This window comes from Brugia malayi, assembly GCF_000002995.4.
Source record: "Brugia malayi strain FR3 genome assembly, contig: Bm_v4_Chr3_scaffold_001, whole genome shotgun sequence".
NCBI classification, from domain to species: Eukaryota; Metazoa; Nematoda; class Chromadorea; order Rhabditida; family Onchocercidae; genus Brugia; species Brugia malayi.
In genome coordinates this window covers 659,244-678,410 of record NW_025062477.1, presented here as the reverse complement: position 1 = coordinate 678,410, position 19,167 = coordinate 659,244, and the positions used below count along the sequence as shown (strand labels likewise).

The following is a 19,167-nucleotide window of genomic DNA, read 5'->3' as shown; positions in this document are numbered from 1 at the left end:
ATCGTTTCAAGTTTTTTTTTTTTTATTTTTGTTTATATCTGCTTACATACAATAAATAATATTAAATTGAATCGAACTAAATCAGTTTCTAAATCTGATTCTAATATATTATATCAAATTGTATTATAAATCGAACTGAAATGATTTTGATCAAATTGGATTGAAGAATTTGAATGTAAGCAATTATAAACTGAAAATTAAATCTTTTGATATTCAAATCTTTTCTGTTAATCTAAACGCTATTACAAAATGTTTTGTTAATTATAAAAGTTTACAAAATTTACAAAATAACTTAATTAATTTCATTGCCATTTGTTTAATTTATGATTTGATATACTTGCAGTTTATATATAGCATAGAAGAAGTTTTGCCATAAAAATTTCAAAATTTTCTTTATAATTCATAACAATAATCTAAATTTTGTTCTATAAAGAATTCAGAGAAGTTAAGATCAAGAGAATCGAAAAAAAAAAAGATCACAAATAATTCTCGAAGAGTACTATGAAAAGTGCAATAAGCGAAAAAAGTTTTAACATTTATGTTTATTTTTTTTCCGTATTTTTAAGTTTTAAGAGTTCTAAATTTAAAGTAATTTGATTTCTCAGCTTAAAGAAAATCAAGCTAAAATATTTTTAAAGATTACTTGGAGAAGTATTTTTTCCGGAACATTTCGAAAAAGCATATCATGAACAGTCTAAACTTTTGGAAGTATTTCTTCTGTCGAAATTGAAGATTCAATAACGGATAAAACGGTTATGGGAGAAAAAATGACAAGAAAGAGAGAAACAATCGAAAAAAATTTGATGGTTATAAAGGAGAAATTAAGTCAAGAAGAAAATAGCCAATATGCAATGATAGATACCCTGATGCTTCCGGAATATTTCGGGTTCACTTGTATTCTAGGATAAAGTAGGTTGCTGAAATTAGCAACGAAAAAGTTCTTTTAAAAGGTCGGTTGACCCTTATAACCTGCTTTAATCAATTTTGATTGATTATTAACAAATAACCTTTACTTTTATCTTTGAATTTTCTTGTCATTTTCTTCTCACGCACTAATAAAGTGTTGTTGCACTGGTAAATGTGTACATTTTCATTCAAATAGGCACTCTAATTTCTTTCTGAATTACTAAATTCAGAATTTTTCTAATTTTCAATTTTTATGAATTATTTAAATATTTTCCACATTTATTAGTTGCTGTTTTTTTCCAGAAGTTAAATTCAACTTTTTGGTGTTACGCAGAAATGAAGTGTTTTGACAAATTTAAAGCTACTTGAAGATGTTAGCTAGGTGATTACTTGGAAAGGAAATGGTATATTGCATGAAAAAGGAGGAAAGGTTAATGAAGGTCACTTGCTAGGTTGAGGAAAGGTTAATGAAGGTCACTTGCTAGGTTGTATACCTGTGTATGAGATAATTTATGATAACTAAGCTTAACAGATTACACAATATATTTGTCGCCACAATGGCGAAGCTATAACCTAATGAACAAAGGCTATTGTTTGAAATGATTGTAATCCACTTTGTAACCTTAACACCCATAAAATCCCTCCCAATTTTCTTCCTTACAAAGCCACTGATTATAGTTCCTTGTTTGGTACGGCTCGCTTGCGAGGTGTCTAGCTTGCTTGTATCTTTAAATGTTTTATAATTAAGTTACATTTGTGTGGTATGTATTAACTCATTATTGTAATGTTGTAAAATATTTATTGTTAATCTAAGGTTTATTTACCCAAGTTTGAGGTTTGACTAATAAAGTATTTTACGAAGACTCCCACAGTACACGTACACAGAATGGAACCAGTACAAACTCGAGATTCTACTAGTATCGAGGACAAAGAAGTCAACGATATGAACCATCAAGAAAGGAAGCTATTTCATTTCATAAGGAAACAGGGCAGTAAGAAAGAAATTCTAAATTTGCTTTTACAATATTATTGTTGAAATTTCTGAAGGCTAATATAAGCTAATTTGTTAACCAGTACTCGAATTAGCTGCATTGGATTCTGTCACATTTAGAGCGACATTATACCTAGTTGCTATGTTGACGATAGTGTTCAGAAAGTATCTGAAAGTCAAGAAAATTTACAGTTTAATTATTCAAATTGAAATTTCAACATTGAATTCTTTTATTTCTGCATGAAAAACATTGTTTGATAAAGTTAATTAAAATCCATTACTTTTGGTTTATTTCAAAATAAGTAGCAAATTGTAAGTAATTATACCAAAGATATGATTGCTAGTCAAAATTTATTAATTAATTTTATTTCCAAAAAAAAAACAAGCATTATTTCCTCATACATTAGCATGAATTATTTGACACATTTGAGCTTCTGAAGAAATTTTGTAAAAAAATAGACTAATCTCATTAAAGTTAGAAATTGGAGGCAAAACTTCTAGATGACATGAAAGATCTTTGTGGTTTAAAATTAGAGTAAATATCTGTAACATAATACTAATAGTAATAATTAATAGCAATAAAAGTTATTATTGTCAATTACAGTATTAATTACAACTCATTATCATAATTATAGTTGTAATTATAGGTAATAATAATAATAAATATCAATTATTACTGTAATTATAATTATAATCGAAATTATTGAACTACAAGAGTGATAATTGTTATTATTTGCATTACTAACTATGATAATAACTATATACAATTGTAGTTATTATAGTTGGTAGTTCGTTTAGCAAAAGTGGCCTTTCATTTGAAATGTTTGTCTGTTGAAAATATCAATCTAACATAGATTAGCCTTACCTCTGACCTTGTTAATTTGCTGGCTATAATATGACCGGAAGTATTATCAATTGCCATTGTACTTTTTAATAATTATTAGTTTAATATTTTATTATTATTACATCAAATGCAATGAGATAAACGTTTCTTTCTTGATAAATTCTAACAAATAATAAATATAACTGTTTCAAAGGCCCAAAATTAAAGGCCTAACATTCATTTTAAGGTGAGCCTTAAGTCCTAAACTTTATTACTTGTTGATAACGAATCTGATTGCAAAATGAAAAAAGTCCACTGGTGAGGCATAACTCTTCTAATGTTATTTTTTCTCATTAAAACTAGTTTTACAGGCCTCAAATATGGCAATGGCATTTTAAATGATATTTTCTGGCTGAAGCCACAACTGAGGATATGGAATACTATGCTATATCTAGGATAATATAGAGGAATTATTGGGGTAGCAATTAGCGAGTTTCTATAAAGCAAAATGTTAGGATAAGTTCAAGCAAAGATCAAAGGGCAATATCGAGTGAAAGGTCATTTCAATAAAACAAAGATCGCAAAAAGCTAATATGGGAAATGCAAAAGGATTGGAACTTTTCATTAGATAAGTTCCACTCAGTGGCAATTTAGTGATTTATTAATGTAATTTTATTGTATTTTCATTTTCTTCCTATTATTGTAAAAGTGCGATACTGCATAATATCGTATAAAACTGATAAAGTTATTATCAATATTTTGAAATTATTATCAACGTTTTACTTAAAGTTACATTCAAAGTTATTATCAGGTTGTTATAGTTGTGTGACAATTTTGTTTCACATTATTTATTATCGAGAAGGACTTAGTGAATAAATTATCGTTCCTTCTTTTACCGCATTTGTCCACATGCAAGTGATTATTTTGAAGAATTTTAGCGCATTTGTCCACATGCAAGTGATTATTTTGAAGAATTTTAGCGCATTTGTCCACATGCAGGTGATCATTTTTAAGAATTTCAGCGCATTTGTCCCACGCATGTAATCATTTTGAAGAACTTATGAGAGTATCCTAGTAGTTGAAATTTTTGTAAAAAGCTATTTTTCTTATAATAGAGGTATGCTTGATGTGCAATTCTCTTCCTGGGCAACAATTCCCGAATCTGTGGGCTGTTTTAATCAAACCAATTCTTGGATTTCCCTGGAAGGAATACCATGAACATTCTGCAGAAAGATACTACTTATGTTGTCAAAGCTTTGAAAAGGAGAAATCCATGGTTTGAAAATTTGAAAATTTAGTTTATCAGATAAAGAAAACGAATGAGTACTTGAGAACAGAAAGAAAACAGTGACAAAATGATCATAAAAAATAAAAATTTACAATAGATGGAAATTTTCATCTCACAAATTAGTAGAATTATTCATCTGAATGACACCAATTCCATTTCTTTATTTTACAGTAATTATAACAAAAGATTGAAATACTAATTTAAAAAAATGAGCAGAAAACAAATGTCATTGTAGTATTTGAATTAAAACAATTTCAATTTTTTTATGATTGTATTTTATTCTGTTTAAATTGCATTTATCTTATCATTGTATGTTATCTCATTGTAATCAATGAATCTGTCGTATTGTTTTTAACAATGTTTGCTAATTTGTTTATTGTTAATACTAAGCTTATCATTTACTATTCAGAATATGCAAAAAAAATTATTTAGACATAGATAAATAATCATTTAATTAATCACAAGAAAAATTTTCTTATACTACTTGCTGCATATAAACTTTTTATTGGTGTAATTGAACGTTTTAAATTTAATTGCTATATTTGTATTTCTTTTTTACATCTAAAATTCTATTAAATTTAAAACATGAGGTGAAATTTTAATGAGTGAAGAAAATAAACAGAAAAATTTTGAAAAGTCATTAAATTCTTTCATTTGTCAAGAATATACTCAAGGATAATCTCGCTGATATTTAAATAATTCAAATGATATTATAGTAAAATAAGCATAAGAATTTGATTGAAATGAGAATTTTATTGTTAATTGGAAAATTTTCACTTTCTTCAATAGAAATATGAATATAATAAAATATGATTTTAACTTTATGACATGAAAGTTGATCTAACTTATTTTTATAAAACACTGCTATAATTTGATAATTAGTATAAAATAAATGTTTAGTAAGAGTAATCTTTTAAAAGTACTACTTAAAAAGTAAATAGCAGGAAAAAAAGTAATAGTAAAAGCAGGTAAATATGCTAAGATACTTTAATCGTTGATGGTTGAAATCGATAAAAGATTAAAAATTAAATTCTTATATGTTGGAATAATGAAAAGTTTTAATAATTCAGTATCACATGAAACATTAAAAATGTTCCCTTCAAAAAATATTACAAGAAAATCTTCCGGTTTTTTTTTTCGATTTCCTTCATTTTTAATTAATTTAAAAAATTTAAAATTTTAAAAATTAATGAGTATTTTAATTACAAAAATTCAAAATAACACAATTTAATGTGAATTGAGTTAAATTAAAAATGCTTCACATTTGAAATTTGATCTACTTATTGCTAAGTAAGCTAGAGTCGAATTGAATTTATAAATTAAATCCCTTCCAAAATTTGTTATTTTCAGAGAATTAAAGAAAAAATAATTATTGAAGATATTTGGATCAAAGATAAATTTACTAATGAGATAATTAATTAAGTAAAGTTCACTTGATCTCACTATGCTTTCTTTGATCAGTAAAAATCACTAATATTGTTCACTGATCATTTGTGATCAAATTATTTTATCTATTAAATCCTAGAAAATCACTCAAACTATCCTATCTACTAATTAGGCTATTGATACTTCAAAATCACTTAATCATTTCATATTACTTTTATTGATTCTCGATTCTATAATTCAATCAATACTGAGTTACGGCTTCAAATCATTCGAAAATTCCGGAGTATATATGTGCATAAGTAATTTTAATTATTATTTCAAGGCTGCTTAGACAAAGTAAAAAATAAAAATTACGTAAATTATACGTACTCCACGTCATTAGTAATTTATTTACGTGTCAGTCTTCTATTTCAGTTCTACTTTATCATCCCATTATTTTCCGAATACTTTTTTACGAATATGAGTTGATAATTTATCACAATTCGTCATTTCCTGACTATCAAATCTTATCAAGGCAAACTTTCTGCTAATTATTGATAAGTTACTTGTAGTAAGTTATTTATAAACTAATTTAGTATAAGAAATTACCTATTTTAATTTTGAATATATGCTTTGAGAGTTTACGCCAGTTCTTATGCTAAATATAAACTAATTAATTTATTCGAAGTTAAATTTTCAAAGTTTTATTAACAAAATCAAAACAGGAAAAAAAAATCAGAAATTGAAATTAAAATAAAAATTGGGTGTCAAAAAACAATATAGTTAAGTGTATATTATTTTTTTAAACTTGTTAACTATACTCGTTAAGTATGTTACTTTGATATTCAAACTTGTATAAATTTCTAAATTGTCAACTTGAATTGAACTAAATTAACATTTTTTCATACTTTCAAAAAAGGGATGCAACCTTAGTCATAAAAATTAATGAATTTATAATACTAACATTCACTTAACGAAATTTTCAGTTCATTTTGTTTATTTGATAAACGATTAGTGGTAACAGTACGAAGAGTAATTATGGTTAGCTATATAATTACAGATGTCACCTTATGTGACACTTTATATGTCACCTTATATGACAAATTTCGTTCATTCAATTATAAAGGATATTTATTATCACTAATATCATTTTTCGTTTTCTTTTTTGTATATCATTTGTAGAAATTATTTAAATGACGATAAATTTTACTGAAATTATGAATTATCATTTTTTCTATTTTATGAAAATTTCAATTCAATGATAAGAAGTGATAAAAGCTAAATTATGTTTTTTGGAAAAAGAAAGATAAATTTGCATAGAACTTTGTAAAATCCTAATTAATAAGCGCAAATGTGCAGTCATTTACGCATTCCTTCAAGAATGAATTTGTTTTAAAAAACAAAAAATACCATCAACAATAAATTGTTTGAATTTAAAATTGATTGATGGCACAAATTTCAGAAACACATACAAAAAAAAATATGTTGAATTGGGTTATCTGTCCTTTATCATTCTATTTGTTTCAACTTTGAATTCAACAAATCATTTTTATCAATTCTCTATCAAAATTTATTGAATTGGCTAATTTTTTCAATCATTTTTCTCGAAAAAGATTATTATCAGCAATTAATCATTAAAAGAATTGTTCATTTTACAGAGATAAAAGCAGATCCTTACATGTTTGCATGCTTAATATGTCATGCTTTTATAATTAAATCTCAAATAATTACTTACTTGATCACAAGTAAGTAATTGAGAGTAACAAAGAATCTCGATGATATGCTAATAAGTAAGTTATTTAGCATTTTTCTGTGTACTTTACATTATATGATTTTAACTTTATTTTTTATATTTACAATAATGGGAATTTTAAATCTCCTTACATATAAATTTTAATATTAGCATTACTTTCTGGAAAAAGTACTGCAAATTTTTGGCAGATTAATTTTTCAATCACTTTTTGGAATTGATCTCCTTCCTTCTTTCCTTCCTTCCTTTCTTCTTCAAAATGTGCAATATTTTTCTTTTAAGGAATCAAAAACTATTAAATGACATATTTCTTATCATCATATCAATAAGTTAAATCAAATTAACATTATTTGCTTTTAGACAATTACTTTTTTTATGAAATTTATGGTAGAAATTGCTTAAATTTCTTCTTCAAAACTATTAAATGACATATTTCTTATCATCAATAAGTTTATATATACTAATAATAATATTTTAGCATTATTAAATCCTAAAAAATTTCAAAATTTGCTTCCTTCAATGGAATTCAAATTTATGAACTATGCGGCGACTGTTTCAGTCATTACAATTTTGATGGCGAATTTTTTGCTTGTGAGTTTGTTTTAAATTCCAATGCATATTTTCTAAGAGTTATCTTTTGAATAATTGTTATTATCAGTATCATTATTAACGATGATAAAATAATGATAAATGATGTTGAACAATAATAAACAGTGTTAAAACTTTGCCAATTTTTTAGATTTAATTGATGCTTATCAATAAAATCAAAAATGATAATATTAAATTGCTTTCATCACTTATTGATAAATCAGTAATTTTATTATTTTGAAACTATTCAAATTGAAATAATACAAAATCAATGAAATTCATTTATAGTAAAAACTATTAATTTTAAGAAATAATAATTAAATTTAATTTGCCATTGAATTTAATATTCGGTACGTAAGCTATTGTAAATTGAAGTAATCGAAATTTTATCATTTCCTAAAAATAATGAATAAGTTTTAATAATACAAAATTTTCTAGCAAAAAGTTAATATTCTTAACAGTGCAATTATTAAAGCAATGGTTTTCAGTATAATTTTATTCAAAATAAAATTTTATAAAATGCAATTTTTGATATAATTAATTTAAAGTTTACTTCACTCAGGCAGAACTGTGCAATGTATTTCTTTCCTTTTTTTAGTTAATCTAATTAATTTTTAAAAAAAGTTCTAATCTACTAAATTTTTCAAAAATAAATTTTTTATTTTCAAAATATTGATTTCAGCTAGCAGTGACGTTTGAATATATTTAAGGTAAGCAAGAATGATTGTTCATAATGGAATATCTAATTAACACTTACTTCCAAAATTTTATTCTACTATGAATACACGCTGTCCTACACATCTGGTTTTTTAATATTTAATTCTAAAAAATTCCGAAATTCAAACTTAATGAAAATCAACAAATTTTAAGCTATTACTTTTTAATTGTTCTCTTATCTAAAATTCAAAGAGTAACTATTATAAAATTAGTAACTATTATCAATTTATGATACATTTATTCAATTTTCTTTTTTTAAAATCAACCCATAAGCTACTAATTAATAAAGGAATTATGAACTAAGATAGAGTTGCAGAAGGCTTTGATATTTTTAGAATTTATTAAGTTTATAATCTATCAACGTTTGTTTATGTAGTATAACACTAAACAAAATTTGCATATTTTTGAAAAAAATGATCAAAGAATATAAAACAATTAACCACGATAATAATAGTAATAAGGGTAGTAACTATATGAATTCCTGTAGTTATTCCCTCTGTACCTACCGTAGTAAGAAGGATAATAATAATTGCTGTATGAATAGTAAGGGTAATAACCATACGAGGGTGATGAAGATGAACTGCTACCAAAATAGCTACCCGCAAGGAAACCCAAACCAGCACCAAGCGCTGTATGCCACGTGCCAAACGAACTTTGCTGATTTTGATTTTCCGGAACACGTCTATCCGTAGTAGCAGCAGCTCCAATTCCTGCGTTACCATTAGCGTTCAACGACTGAAATTTAAAATAAACTTTTACTAAAAATTTTAACTCGTAAATGAGCACTAATACTTAAGTTTTAATATAAAATTTGAAATGTACATTGTTGCCTGCTCTGTTATTATTGAACGATAGCACATTTAAATTGAACAATTGCGCATCCGTTTCAGTCATTAGTAATGTTGTGCTGAAAGAGAAGAAATATATTAATAAAAGGTACTTAAATTAAATGAATCATATGATAACAATATTTATTTTAACTTATATTATCAAATACAATAACTTACAGTACTGTTAAAGCAATTAAATATTTAGTGATAAGAAATGGCAGCATAATAAGCAGTCCAAAATTCCTGCAAATATGATTGATAGTGTACAATTGACACATTATTAAAATAAGACTTAATTTTTTTTTTAATTTAATTCCTATTCAGTAAGAACTAGCAATAATTCAAGCTAAAAAGTTAGCATTTTTATATTGTGGCTAACATTTCGGCATTTTTAGAATGTAACATTTTCACTTATGCATTCAAATAATTATTTTAATCAATAAAGATCAAATTTTTTACTACTAAAAATGAATGATTATTGAAGCAATTTCATTTCACCACTTTCACCATTAAATAAATATAAAGTGTTGCGCAGAAAAAGTTAAACAATTTACGTAACTGTCGTAAAATTAATGGCACAACATTTCATTGACATTTTTTTAAAAAAAAAAAAAAAAAAAAAAAAAAAAGAAAGGAAAAACTGGTCCTAAAAGGAGTAAATTAGTTTTGTTCCTGCAGTTGTTATCATCTGAAGTATGACGAAAAGGGAATACGGAACAACTGGAACAATTTCATTCTTTTCATTAAAAGTGTATGGTATGAAAAGTAATTATGTGACATTTTTTATACAAAGAATTTAGTTACATTTTGATGACACAAATTACTGAATAATATAAATACAATTAAAGTAAACTTGAGCAAAGAAAAACAAAAGTACATCTGTTAAAGGAGACAAATATTCCACTGCTAATTAATGAGATGTTTATCAGTACAGTAATCAAGTTAGTTGACTGTAATATTCTCCCGCTACCGTATACATGCTTTGAATAATGTCACCAATCGTAACCAATGCAATGATTATTTCTCTCTTATTTAATTTTCATTGTTAAAAAAAAAAAAAGTATTTTTCTCACTCTTTTTGCATAATTATATTTTTAAACTTTTTTTCAGAATTTGAGTTAGCAGATATGTGGTAACACTGGAACAAATAAAAATTGATTGCGTCCTAGTAGGATTATTCCATTTCAGTATAATTTCAATTTTAGAGATCGGAAAATTTAGTAGATTTGCAAGCAAAAAAGAAAAAAAATCTCATAATAGAATATAAAATATGAATATAAAATGAATATATGAATATAAAATAAAGCACTTCAAGCGAATTTAATGAAAAATTATTCAAAAAGTTACTATTTCGGTTCTTGAATAAATGTAGTTGAAAAAATTCGTAAAATTTTAAATTTAGGTTTTACTTTCCGGAAAGTAATAAATCGTGAAACATTTTCCAAGTAACAATTAGACGTAACATGTACTTCAAGCGAAAATATTTTAATTGTTCAGCGTATTTTACGACGTACATTTAATGAAAAAGAAAAAATAAAACGATAGAAGAAAACAGTTCGTTAAAAAAACAACGATTTCATTCGAAAAAAAAAGAAAAACTTAAACTTGTTTTGTCATGTTTGCTTCATTCTTGTACTTCATTTTTTAATTATGATTTTTGATGGCAACAAGAATTTTTAAAATAGCAAATTATCATTGGTCATAGATCTGGGAGTGAAATTTTAATGGCTAAAAAAATTGTTTATTGATTTCGATTTGATTATGAAGCGAGAAAATTAGTGCTACTTAGCATGACATTCCAGTGCTTAAAGATCAAAACACATAAGTAATTGTTGAAGAGACTGAAATTTTTTGTGTCATTCCATTTGAAGTATTTAGTCATTCTGAAATGGCTGTTTCCCTTGCGAACAAGCACTTTTACAATAAATTGTATTCTTCTAAACTCCTTTCCTCTCTCTCTCTCTCTCTCTCTCTCTCTCTCGAGATCGATCTGTCACCTATTGATTTGAATTACTAAGACAGCTTTAATTAGGATGAATCATATTTCAAGGTGATAAACAGTGACAAATCATACAAATCAATGATAATATTTGGATGTATTAAAGTAAGTAAGATTAATTGTTCATAACATCGTATATAATTGACACATAATTTCAAAGTTTTTGCTTGTAATTTAGCTTTTTTGATATCAAATGTCAATGAATTCCAATAATGTAAATTAAAAGATACTATATTTCAAGAAAACTGTTACTTTTCAATTACTCAATCATCCAAAATCAATCAGTTATTGACAACAAATTATTTAGTCAATAATATAATCATTTATTTTAAGCAACTCTTTCCAATCCATAAGTTATTAATCAATACAACAACTATGAAAGAATTACGGAAAGCTTTAATTTCATAGTGTGTTTAATAACTTATCTATACAATATAACAATATACAAAATCTTCCATAATTTTTAGAAATTTAAAATTCGAACAATGATTTTAGAGGCAGTAAAGCAATTAACCATAATAATAGTAGTAATAAGGATAACGATAGTTATACGGATAATAATAACCACCGTAGTATGGGTAATAACCACCGTAGCCATAAAAATATGGTGGTGCTGGTAAGTTTCCTCTTGACAAGCCTCTATTAAATAAACTTCCCGCAATGAAACCTTGTACACCAGCACCAAGCGCAGACAACCAAGGATTCTGTTGAGCTTGATTTGCTTGATTTGGTTGATTTGGTTGATTAGCAGCTGGTGGACGTCCACCTCCTGCGTTGGCATTATTGTTCAACGACTAAAATGTAAAATAAATTCTTTACTGAAAAAGTTAATGCTTAAATGAGCACTAATGCTTAGTATATCACATACTGTACTTGTTCTACAATATATGATACATTAACTATTACCTAGAAAATAAGTATAAAACATACGTTGTCGCCTGCAAAATTTTCGTTAAACGATCGAAAGGTAAAAAGTTGCGCATTCGTCCCATCAAACAATAATATTACGCTGAAAGATAAGATATTAACAGATATTATTAAAAGATATCAAATAAATCGTATAATAATAGTAAATACTTTAACTTACAATATTGTTAAAGCAATCAAATATTTAGTAATAACAAGTAGCAGCATGACAAATGATCCAAAATTCCTGCAAATATAATTGTAATGGAGCTTACTTCTTCATTATGTCCTTATTGAAGAAAACAATTAACAGTTAACCAAACAGTCGGTTTTATTTTGAGAATGAAATTCTGTTTTTTTTTTTTTTTTTTTTGTTTAAGAGATGATATTTTAAGGTATATTTGTGAAACAGAATGAAATTTACATGAAATATATAAAATATATTTGCTTATGTTTGCCAAAAATAACACAGTTGGCTCAATTTTCAAAAAATTTGTAAGCTATAAAATTCAGAATTAAATTGTTATTAATAAGCTATGCTGCTCAAATATTTACTTGTAAAAAGTTATTGAAAAGAATAATTCCTTCTAATCATTTTTACTATTGGATAAATTTAGAGTGTTGGATAAAGCGACCCAATTCATTTCCGCAATGATAAAACTGATAGTGGCATACTACCCTATCTCTTGCAAAAAAGTTGTCATAATGAGAGCTTAGTTAGATTTATTCCGTTTTATTTCCGGAACGTTATCAGCTAACGTATTAAAGAAAATGGGACAACTGGAAACAATAAGTTGAGAAAGTAATTATATGACTAATTGTTTATATTTACACTACTGATCGGCTGGCACAATGACAATAATAAAGCATAAGTTTAACTAAACAAGCAAAGTAAAACAAGCTGCTACTCAAACTTTCTTTCCGAAAAGAAATATTGTACCGTAAATTTCTAAAAAAAGTACGGTAGTTAGTGCTTTACTACAGTATCTCTCTTCTGAAAAAGAGATATCGTAGTAACTAATTGTTATATAAATTTCATATCTTTCTTCGTATTAACTTATTGTAATATTATCTGAAATTTTCTTGTGATTCAGTAGCTAATAGCAAGATGCTGAAATTTTATGGTATTTAATATACATAAGTTTCATCAACTATTTCTAACTACAAACAGCTAACATAAAATAAGCCATCCCATTTTAAATTTTACGTAAAATTCATAAACAATGAGGAGAAATACCAAGTCAATATTAATGAGATAATACAGAAATTATTGATAATTATCATATTTAAATAAGAAATGAAAAATCTGAAAATTTATATAATTCCCAGAAAACAATCATTGTATTCTTCAAAATAATGTAACTCGCTTTATGATGCAATGCTTAGATTTTCAAAATATTAAAATTGGCTTTATGCTTTCAAAAACAAAAACAAAAATATGAGTATGGGCAAATAGACATATATAAGCAATGGCAAAATATATGCTATTCTAACAAATATTGTGATAAAATCAAATTGTTTAGCGTATTTGAACTCTTCCCAATGACAAAAGTAGAACTAAAGTGAAAGGGAAAACAGTTCCTTAATAACTAACAATTTCTTCTAAAAAAAAAAAAAAAAAAACATTTTTCAATTATGGTAAACTTGTTCTTTCACTTCCACGTCATCCGTACTTTTATAATTATTACCTTCGATGAGAGCCAACATTTTGTAATGGTAAAAAAGTATTGGTCAGAGATGAAAAAGCAAAGTTAGACTTGATTATTGAATTAAAGATGGAGCCAAGTTATAAAAGTCCTTGTCAGCTATACTTTGAGCTGTATGCCAATGATCAGAGTTCAAAGAGATGAGTAATTGCCGAGAATTTTTTTTTTTTTTTTTTATAATATTTAAGAGAAATGAGGAATAATGTGTACTTTGTGCTATTAATCAAAATGAAATTAAAAATTGAAAGTTAAAACAGTCATTTTTCTATATTGATTGGTTGAATTATTACAAAAGCGATATGAATGAAATGAAATGCGGTAATAACCGGAATGATTTCGGTTAGTATTCAAGAAATAAGTGGAAAAGTAAAAATATATGATAAAGCTTTATTATATTATTGTATTATAGTTATTATTGTACTGATTTATTTCAATCAAATAAATTATAAAATGATTGATTGATGCTCGACTTCTACAGCTAGAATAACTGTCAAAATCTGATCAACCATAGCTCTGATTTATTCTAATTCCAATTCTTTGATTGAAAGAAAACAGTAGTATTGCACATCGTATTTCAACGGAAGTCGACGTAAAACTTTGTTTTAGCTAATATTCCTTCTTCCCTTTTTGAATTTTCATTCATCTTCAAACAGCTTTTACCACTTTACTTTAATTACAGCAATCAATTTTTGAATTTCAGTATGGAGAGGATCAGAATATTTTGCAGTTAACGAATTTTCATTCAGTGAAATGACTTTTCTTTTTTAAATTTTTTCCATAAATAAATACTTCAGCAATCACTACATCCTTCTAACATCTCTATTATTTTTTCACTTTCTGATTGAATATTAATTAAATTTATTTTAATTAGAAGAAATAATGCTTATGATAGCAAATCAAGCTAATTAGCGTTATAGAATAGGCCAGCAATGGCTTTCCATAAAAGTATAAGTTATAAAGTGAAATGCTATTAAGTTTTAAAGTCTTATTCCGCTATAAGCATGCATTTTCTCATATTTTCAGCTAGTATTTTACGATTTTACGGAATATATTCTGAAAATGAAAACTTGGAGTAATTCTTGAATATTTGAAAGTATTTGCTTTTTTATTCTTCAGTAATTCGAATAGTATAATCATTTTAATGGGTAATTAGCATTAAAACTAGCCAAACACAAATATAGTCATTTACTTTTGTTAATTCACTTCAATCTGTAATTTCCTAATTACTTTGAGTATTCCATTGGTGGATTATTCCATTTTAATAATTCCAGAGATCGAGACAATTCGGCAGATTTTTGAACAAGATGAATTCTCACAATGGCACATGATGAAACAATAAGGAATTTCAGACGAATTCAATAAATTAATCACAAGTACGGCTTAGATTTTCACATTTTCAGAATTTATTCAGTTCAAAATCTTCATAATAACCGTATTTTTTACCTGCAAAACAAATAGCAAACGGAAATTGGACAAATTTCGAGAATTTTAAGTTTAGACACTGATAAAAATAAATGTTTGGCGGTTTTAAAACAGTTAGCCATAATAATAATAATAATAATAATAGTAGTAAGGATAACGACGATAGTAATAGTTCGGATAATATGGATAAGCGTAATAGCCATATTGGACTGGTGAAGACGAGCCTCTATTGAACAAAGTTCCTGCAAGAAAACCGAGACCAGCACCAAGCGCAGTTTGCCACGGAAAAGGATTCTGTTGTGCTTGATTAGCTGGAGCAGCAGCGGGTCCAAACCTCGCGTTACCATTATTATTCAATGACTGAAATTTTCAATAAGCTTTTAAAACATTTACCAACATACTGTAGATGTATAGTGTCAAATTACGTGTTACCTAATAATACGTGAAAAACTTACGTTACGGCCAACAAAATTATCATTAAACGATTCTAGGGTAAAAACCTGCGCATATATCTGATTATTGAATAAAATTGTGCTGAAAAAGAAGTCACATGTTAATAGATATTATTAGCAAATATTAAATGAGTCATATGGAAACAGCAAATACTTTAAACTTACAGTATTGTTAAAGTAATCAGATGTTTAGTGATAACGAATAGCAGCATAATAAGTAACGTTAAATTCCTGCAAATATAATTTGTAGTTTTCGGAAAATAAACATTCCATTGTGAGATAATATGTTTATCTGTAAAGTAATTAAGTTGGTTCATTGGTATAAATCCCAATACCATTACTAACCATAACCATAACAGAGTTACTCTTCTATTTTTATGGATACTTCATGAATACTTATGAAATAGATTTAAATTTACATGGGATGTATGAAATTCATCTTAACCGTAGCTATCAAACCGTATTTGCTTCACTCTTCGTAAAAGTTTTGAAAATTTTATGAAAAGAGCTATTGCAATTGATATGGTAAAGCAAGAAGACATTTGAAATTTTATTCTGTAAAAATTACTCAAAAGTTGTTTTTAGCCTTGAATAAGAGATTTAGAACGAATTGAAGAGATTCATAAAATCATGCAGCTAAGCTTTTACTTTCCGGAAAAATATATAAATGCGCAAACGGATGCACATACATACGCTATAATAATTGTTATGAAGCGCAAAAGAAAATGTCCCAGTAGTTCAGTATGTTTTGCGTCACTCTGATGACATTTAATGTAAAGGAGAAAATAAAGCAATAGAGGAAAAAGTTTCTTTAAAAATTAACCAAGAATAAAAGTGTGACAATGCTGATGCAAGTTGTGATAAACTTGTTCTTTCTCTAAAGTTATCTTTACTTTCCCTTTTAATTATAACTTTTTATGGAGGCCAAAAATTTGGAATGGTAGAGCATTATTTATTGAATCTAATCACAAATCAACGTTTTGATTTTATTTTGACTTTAGAATAAAACCTCAGCTAGACGTACTTGATGTAATGTTTCAATGAAGGTTAATCCTTTTCGTGTATTTATCCGCCCTAAAGCATTTTTTTTTGTTTTTTTTGTTTACTTAATTTTTTCTTTTTTTGTAATTATTACATTTCTGCAATCAGTACATTTCTCTAGAGGTCATGATAAACCATATCATTCAGCACGTGTCAATAATGGTACATTTTGGTTGGCGCAATGATCCAAGGTTTTATTTTGATAATAATATGTTTTCGATATTGAATTTCAAGGAATTCTAAAAATGCAACCTTGAAGTTATCATACTTCTTGAGAACCACTGTCTTAATAACTCAATTACCTGAAATTGAGTAAGTGATAGTAATAAAATTGACAAATTACTGTTAGATTCATTGACTTTTCTTTTTCCAATTCATAAGTTACTGATTAGTGTAAACACTTTATTATCCTATAAGAAAAGCCTTTGGTGATGACAACTTGCTGCACAGATTTTTGAGATAAATTTGAAATTTATTAATTCCGCAATATATTTGATTTCTTGTCACAGAACACAACGTCAAACGAAAATTTGCATATTTCATACAAATTCAAAATATACACAGCTATACAAAGGCAAAATGAGCAATTAACCACGATAATAATAGTAATAAGGGTAGTAACTATATGAATTCCTGTAGTTATTCCCTCTGTACCCACTGTAATAAGGATAATAATAACTGCCGTATGAATAGTAAGGGTAATAACTGTATGATGATGATGATGATGAAGACAAGCCTCTGCTAAGAAAGCTACCCGCAAGGAAACCTAGGCCAGCACCAAGAGCAGATTGCCATGTGCCAAAAGGATTTTGTTGAGCTTGATTTGCTTGATTAGCTTGATTAGCTGGAGCAGCACCGGGTCTAGCACCTGCGTTACCATTACCGTTCAATGACTGAAATTCAAATTAGAATTTTAACTCTTGTATAAGTAATTATTACTTAGTGCATCACATTAGTATGTGATTTTTCATTAAGATCAGAGATGTGAAACTTACGTTGTCGCCTGCTCTGTTGTTATTAAATGACAAAAAGTTTAAATTGAGTAACTGTGCATTCGTTTCGTCAAATGATAGTAGCATTATGCTAAAAAAAAAGACATACATTAGCAGGTAAATAAACTGATTTAATCATATGATAACAGCAAATGGTTTAACTTTTATTATGAAATACAATAACTTACGGTATTGTTAAAGCAATCAAATATTTAGTGATAACAAATAGCAACATAATAAGCAATCGAAAATTCCTGCAAATATAATTGGTTGTAATACGCTCATGTCTTATTGTATTCTTGTTATAGGAAACTTGTTTGGCAAGAATTAAAACTAAACTTATTTTTTTTTTAACGCTTTTTCAATAAACTTTCAGGAAGTGACGTTGCATATACTTTAAGGACAATGTAACAAAAATGGGTAACAACTACTGAAATAATTTCATTACATCGTTTTCGCCGATTCATAAACTAAAGGAAGCTAATTAATTGTTTAAGAATTTTTTCATCCAAAAGAATCGAATACAGAACAATTAGAAACAAAAAGTTGATTGTGTGAAAGAATTGTGTGTGACTAATTCTATGTGTTTGAAGGGCTTATTTTAAAAGTGCAAAAGACTCAATTACAATATAATAATACGAAATAGGTTTAACTAAGACAAGCAAGACAGCACTACTCAAACATTCTTTCCGGAAGGAAACATTCCACTGTGAATTCCTGAAATTAAGAAAACCATTCTAGTTAAACTTATTGACAAGTGGTTAAGCTAGATGATAGTATTTTCTGTTTCTCATTACGTATCTCTTTCTCTTCTTTCTGAAGAAGCGATATAGTAATAATTAAATCGTAATATATTCTAAGCAGATTTCATCGCAACATAAGGTAATAATGGTTGAAGAATAAGGAACGATTACTACTACTTTACCTATACTTTTTGTTATTTAAGGTATCTTACATCATATGGTACTCAAATAATTAAGTGATTAGCTCAAAACAGATCACAAAGCTCAAAAAGTCAGTTGATTTTATTACACAATTCAAACTACTGCTGTATCTAAGTTTTTGCGAATGATATTCAAAATAAGTATTACTACTTCTAATGAAATACAAAATAAGTATTACTACTTCTAATGAAATACAAAATAAGTATTACTACTTCTAATGAAATACAAAATAAGTATTACTACTTCTAATGAAATACAAAATAAGTATTACTACTTCTAATGAAATACAAAATAAGTATTACTACTTCTAATGAAATACAAAATAAGTATTACTACTTCTAATGAAATACAAAATAAGTATTACTACTTCTAATGAAATTCAAAATAAGTATTACTACTTCTAATGAAATTCAAAATAAGTATTACTACTTCTAATGAAATACAAAA

At 26.6% G+C, this 19,167-nt stretch overlaps 2 protein-coding genes across 2 annotated transcripts; both read right to left on the bottom strand.

Moving 5' to 3' along the window:
* Positions 1-8,504: 8,504 nt before the first annotated feature.
* Positions 8,505-9,482, bottom strand: Bm12792 (Uncharacterized protein; the record flags this gene model as incomplete). Its single annotated transcript, XM_001893890.2, has 4 exons — positions 8,505-8,533; positions 8,986-9,163; positions 9,251-9,335; positions 9,436-9,482. The coding sequence occupies 4 exons, from the start codon at positions 9,480-9,482 to the stop codon at positions 8,505-8,507; spliced, it is 339 nt and encodes a 112-aa protein (XP_001893925.2).
* Positions 9,483-11,766: 2,284 nt separating this feature from the next.
* On the bottom strand, positions 11,767-18,011 carry Bm12791 (uncharacterized protein; the record flags this gene model as incomplete). The annotated part of the gene is made up of 9 exons (XM_043079600.1): positions 11,767-12,051; positions 12,188-12,266; positions 12,345-12,410; positions 15,527-15,651; positions 15,747-15,825; positions 15,909-16,035; positions 17,551-17,677; positions 17,780-17,867; positions 17,965-18,011. 9 exons carry the CDS (start codon positions 18,009-18,011, stop codon positions 11,767-11,769), a joined length of 1,023 nt encoding a protein of 340 aa, XP_042935534.1.
* Between the last annotated feature and the right edge of the window lie 1,156 nt (positions 18,012-19,167).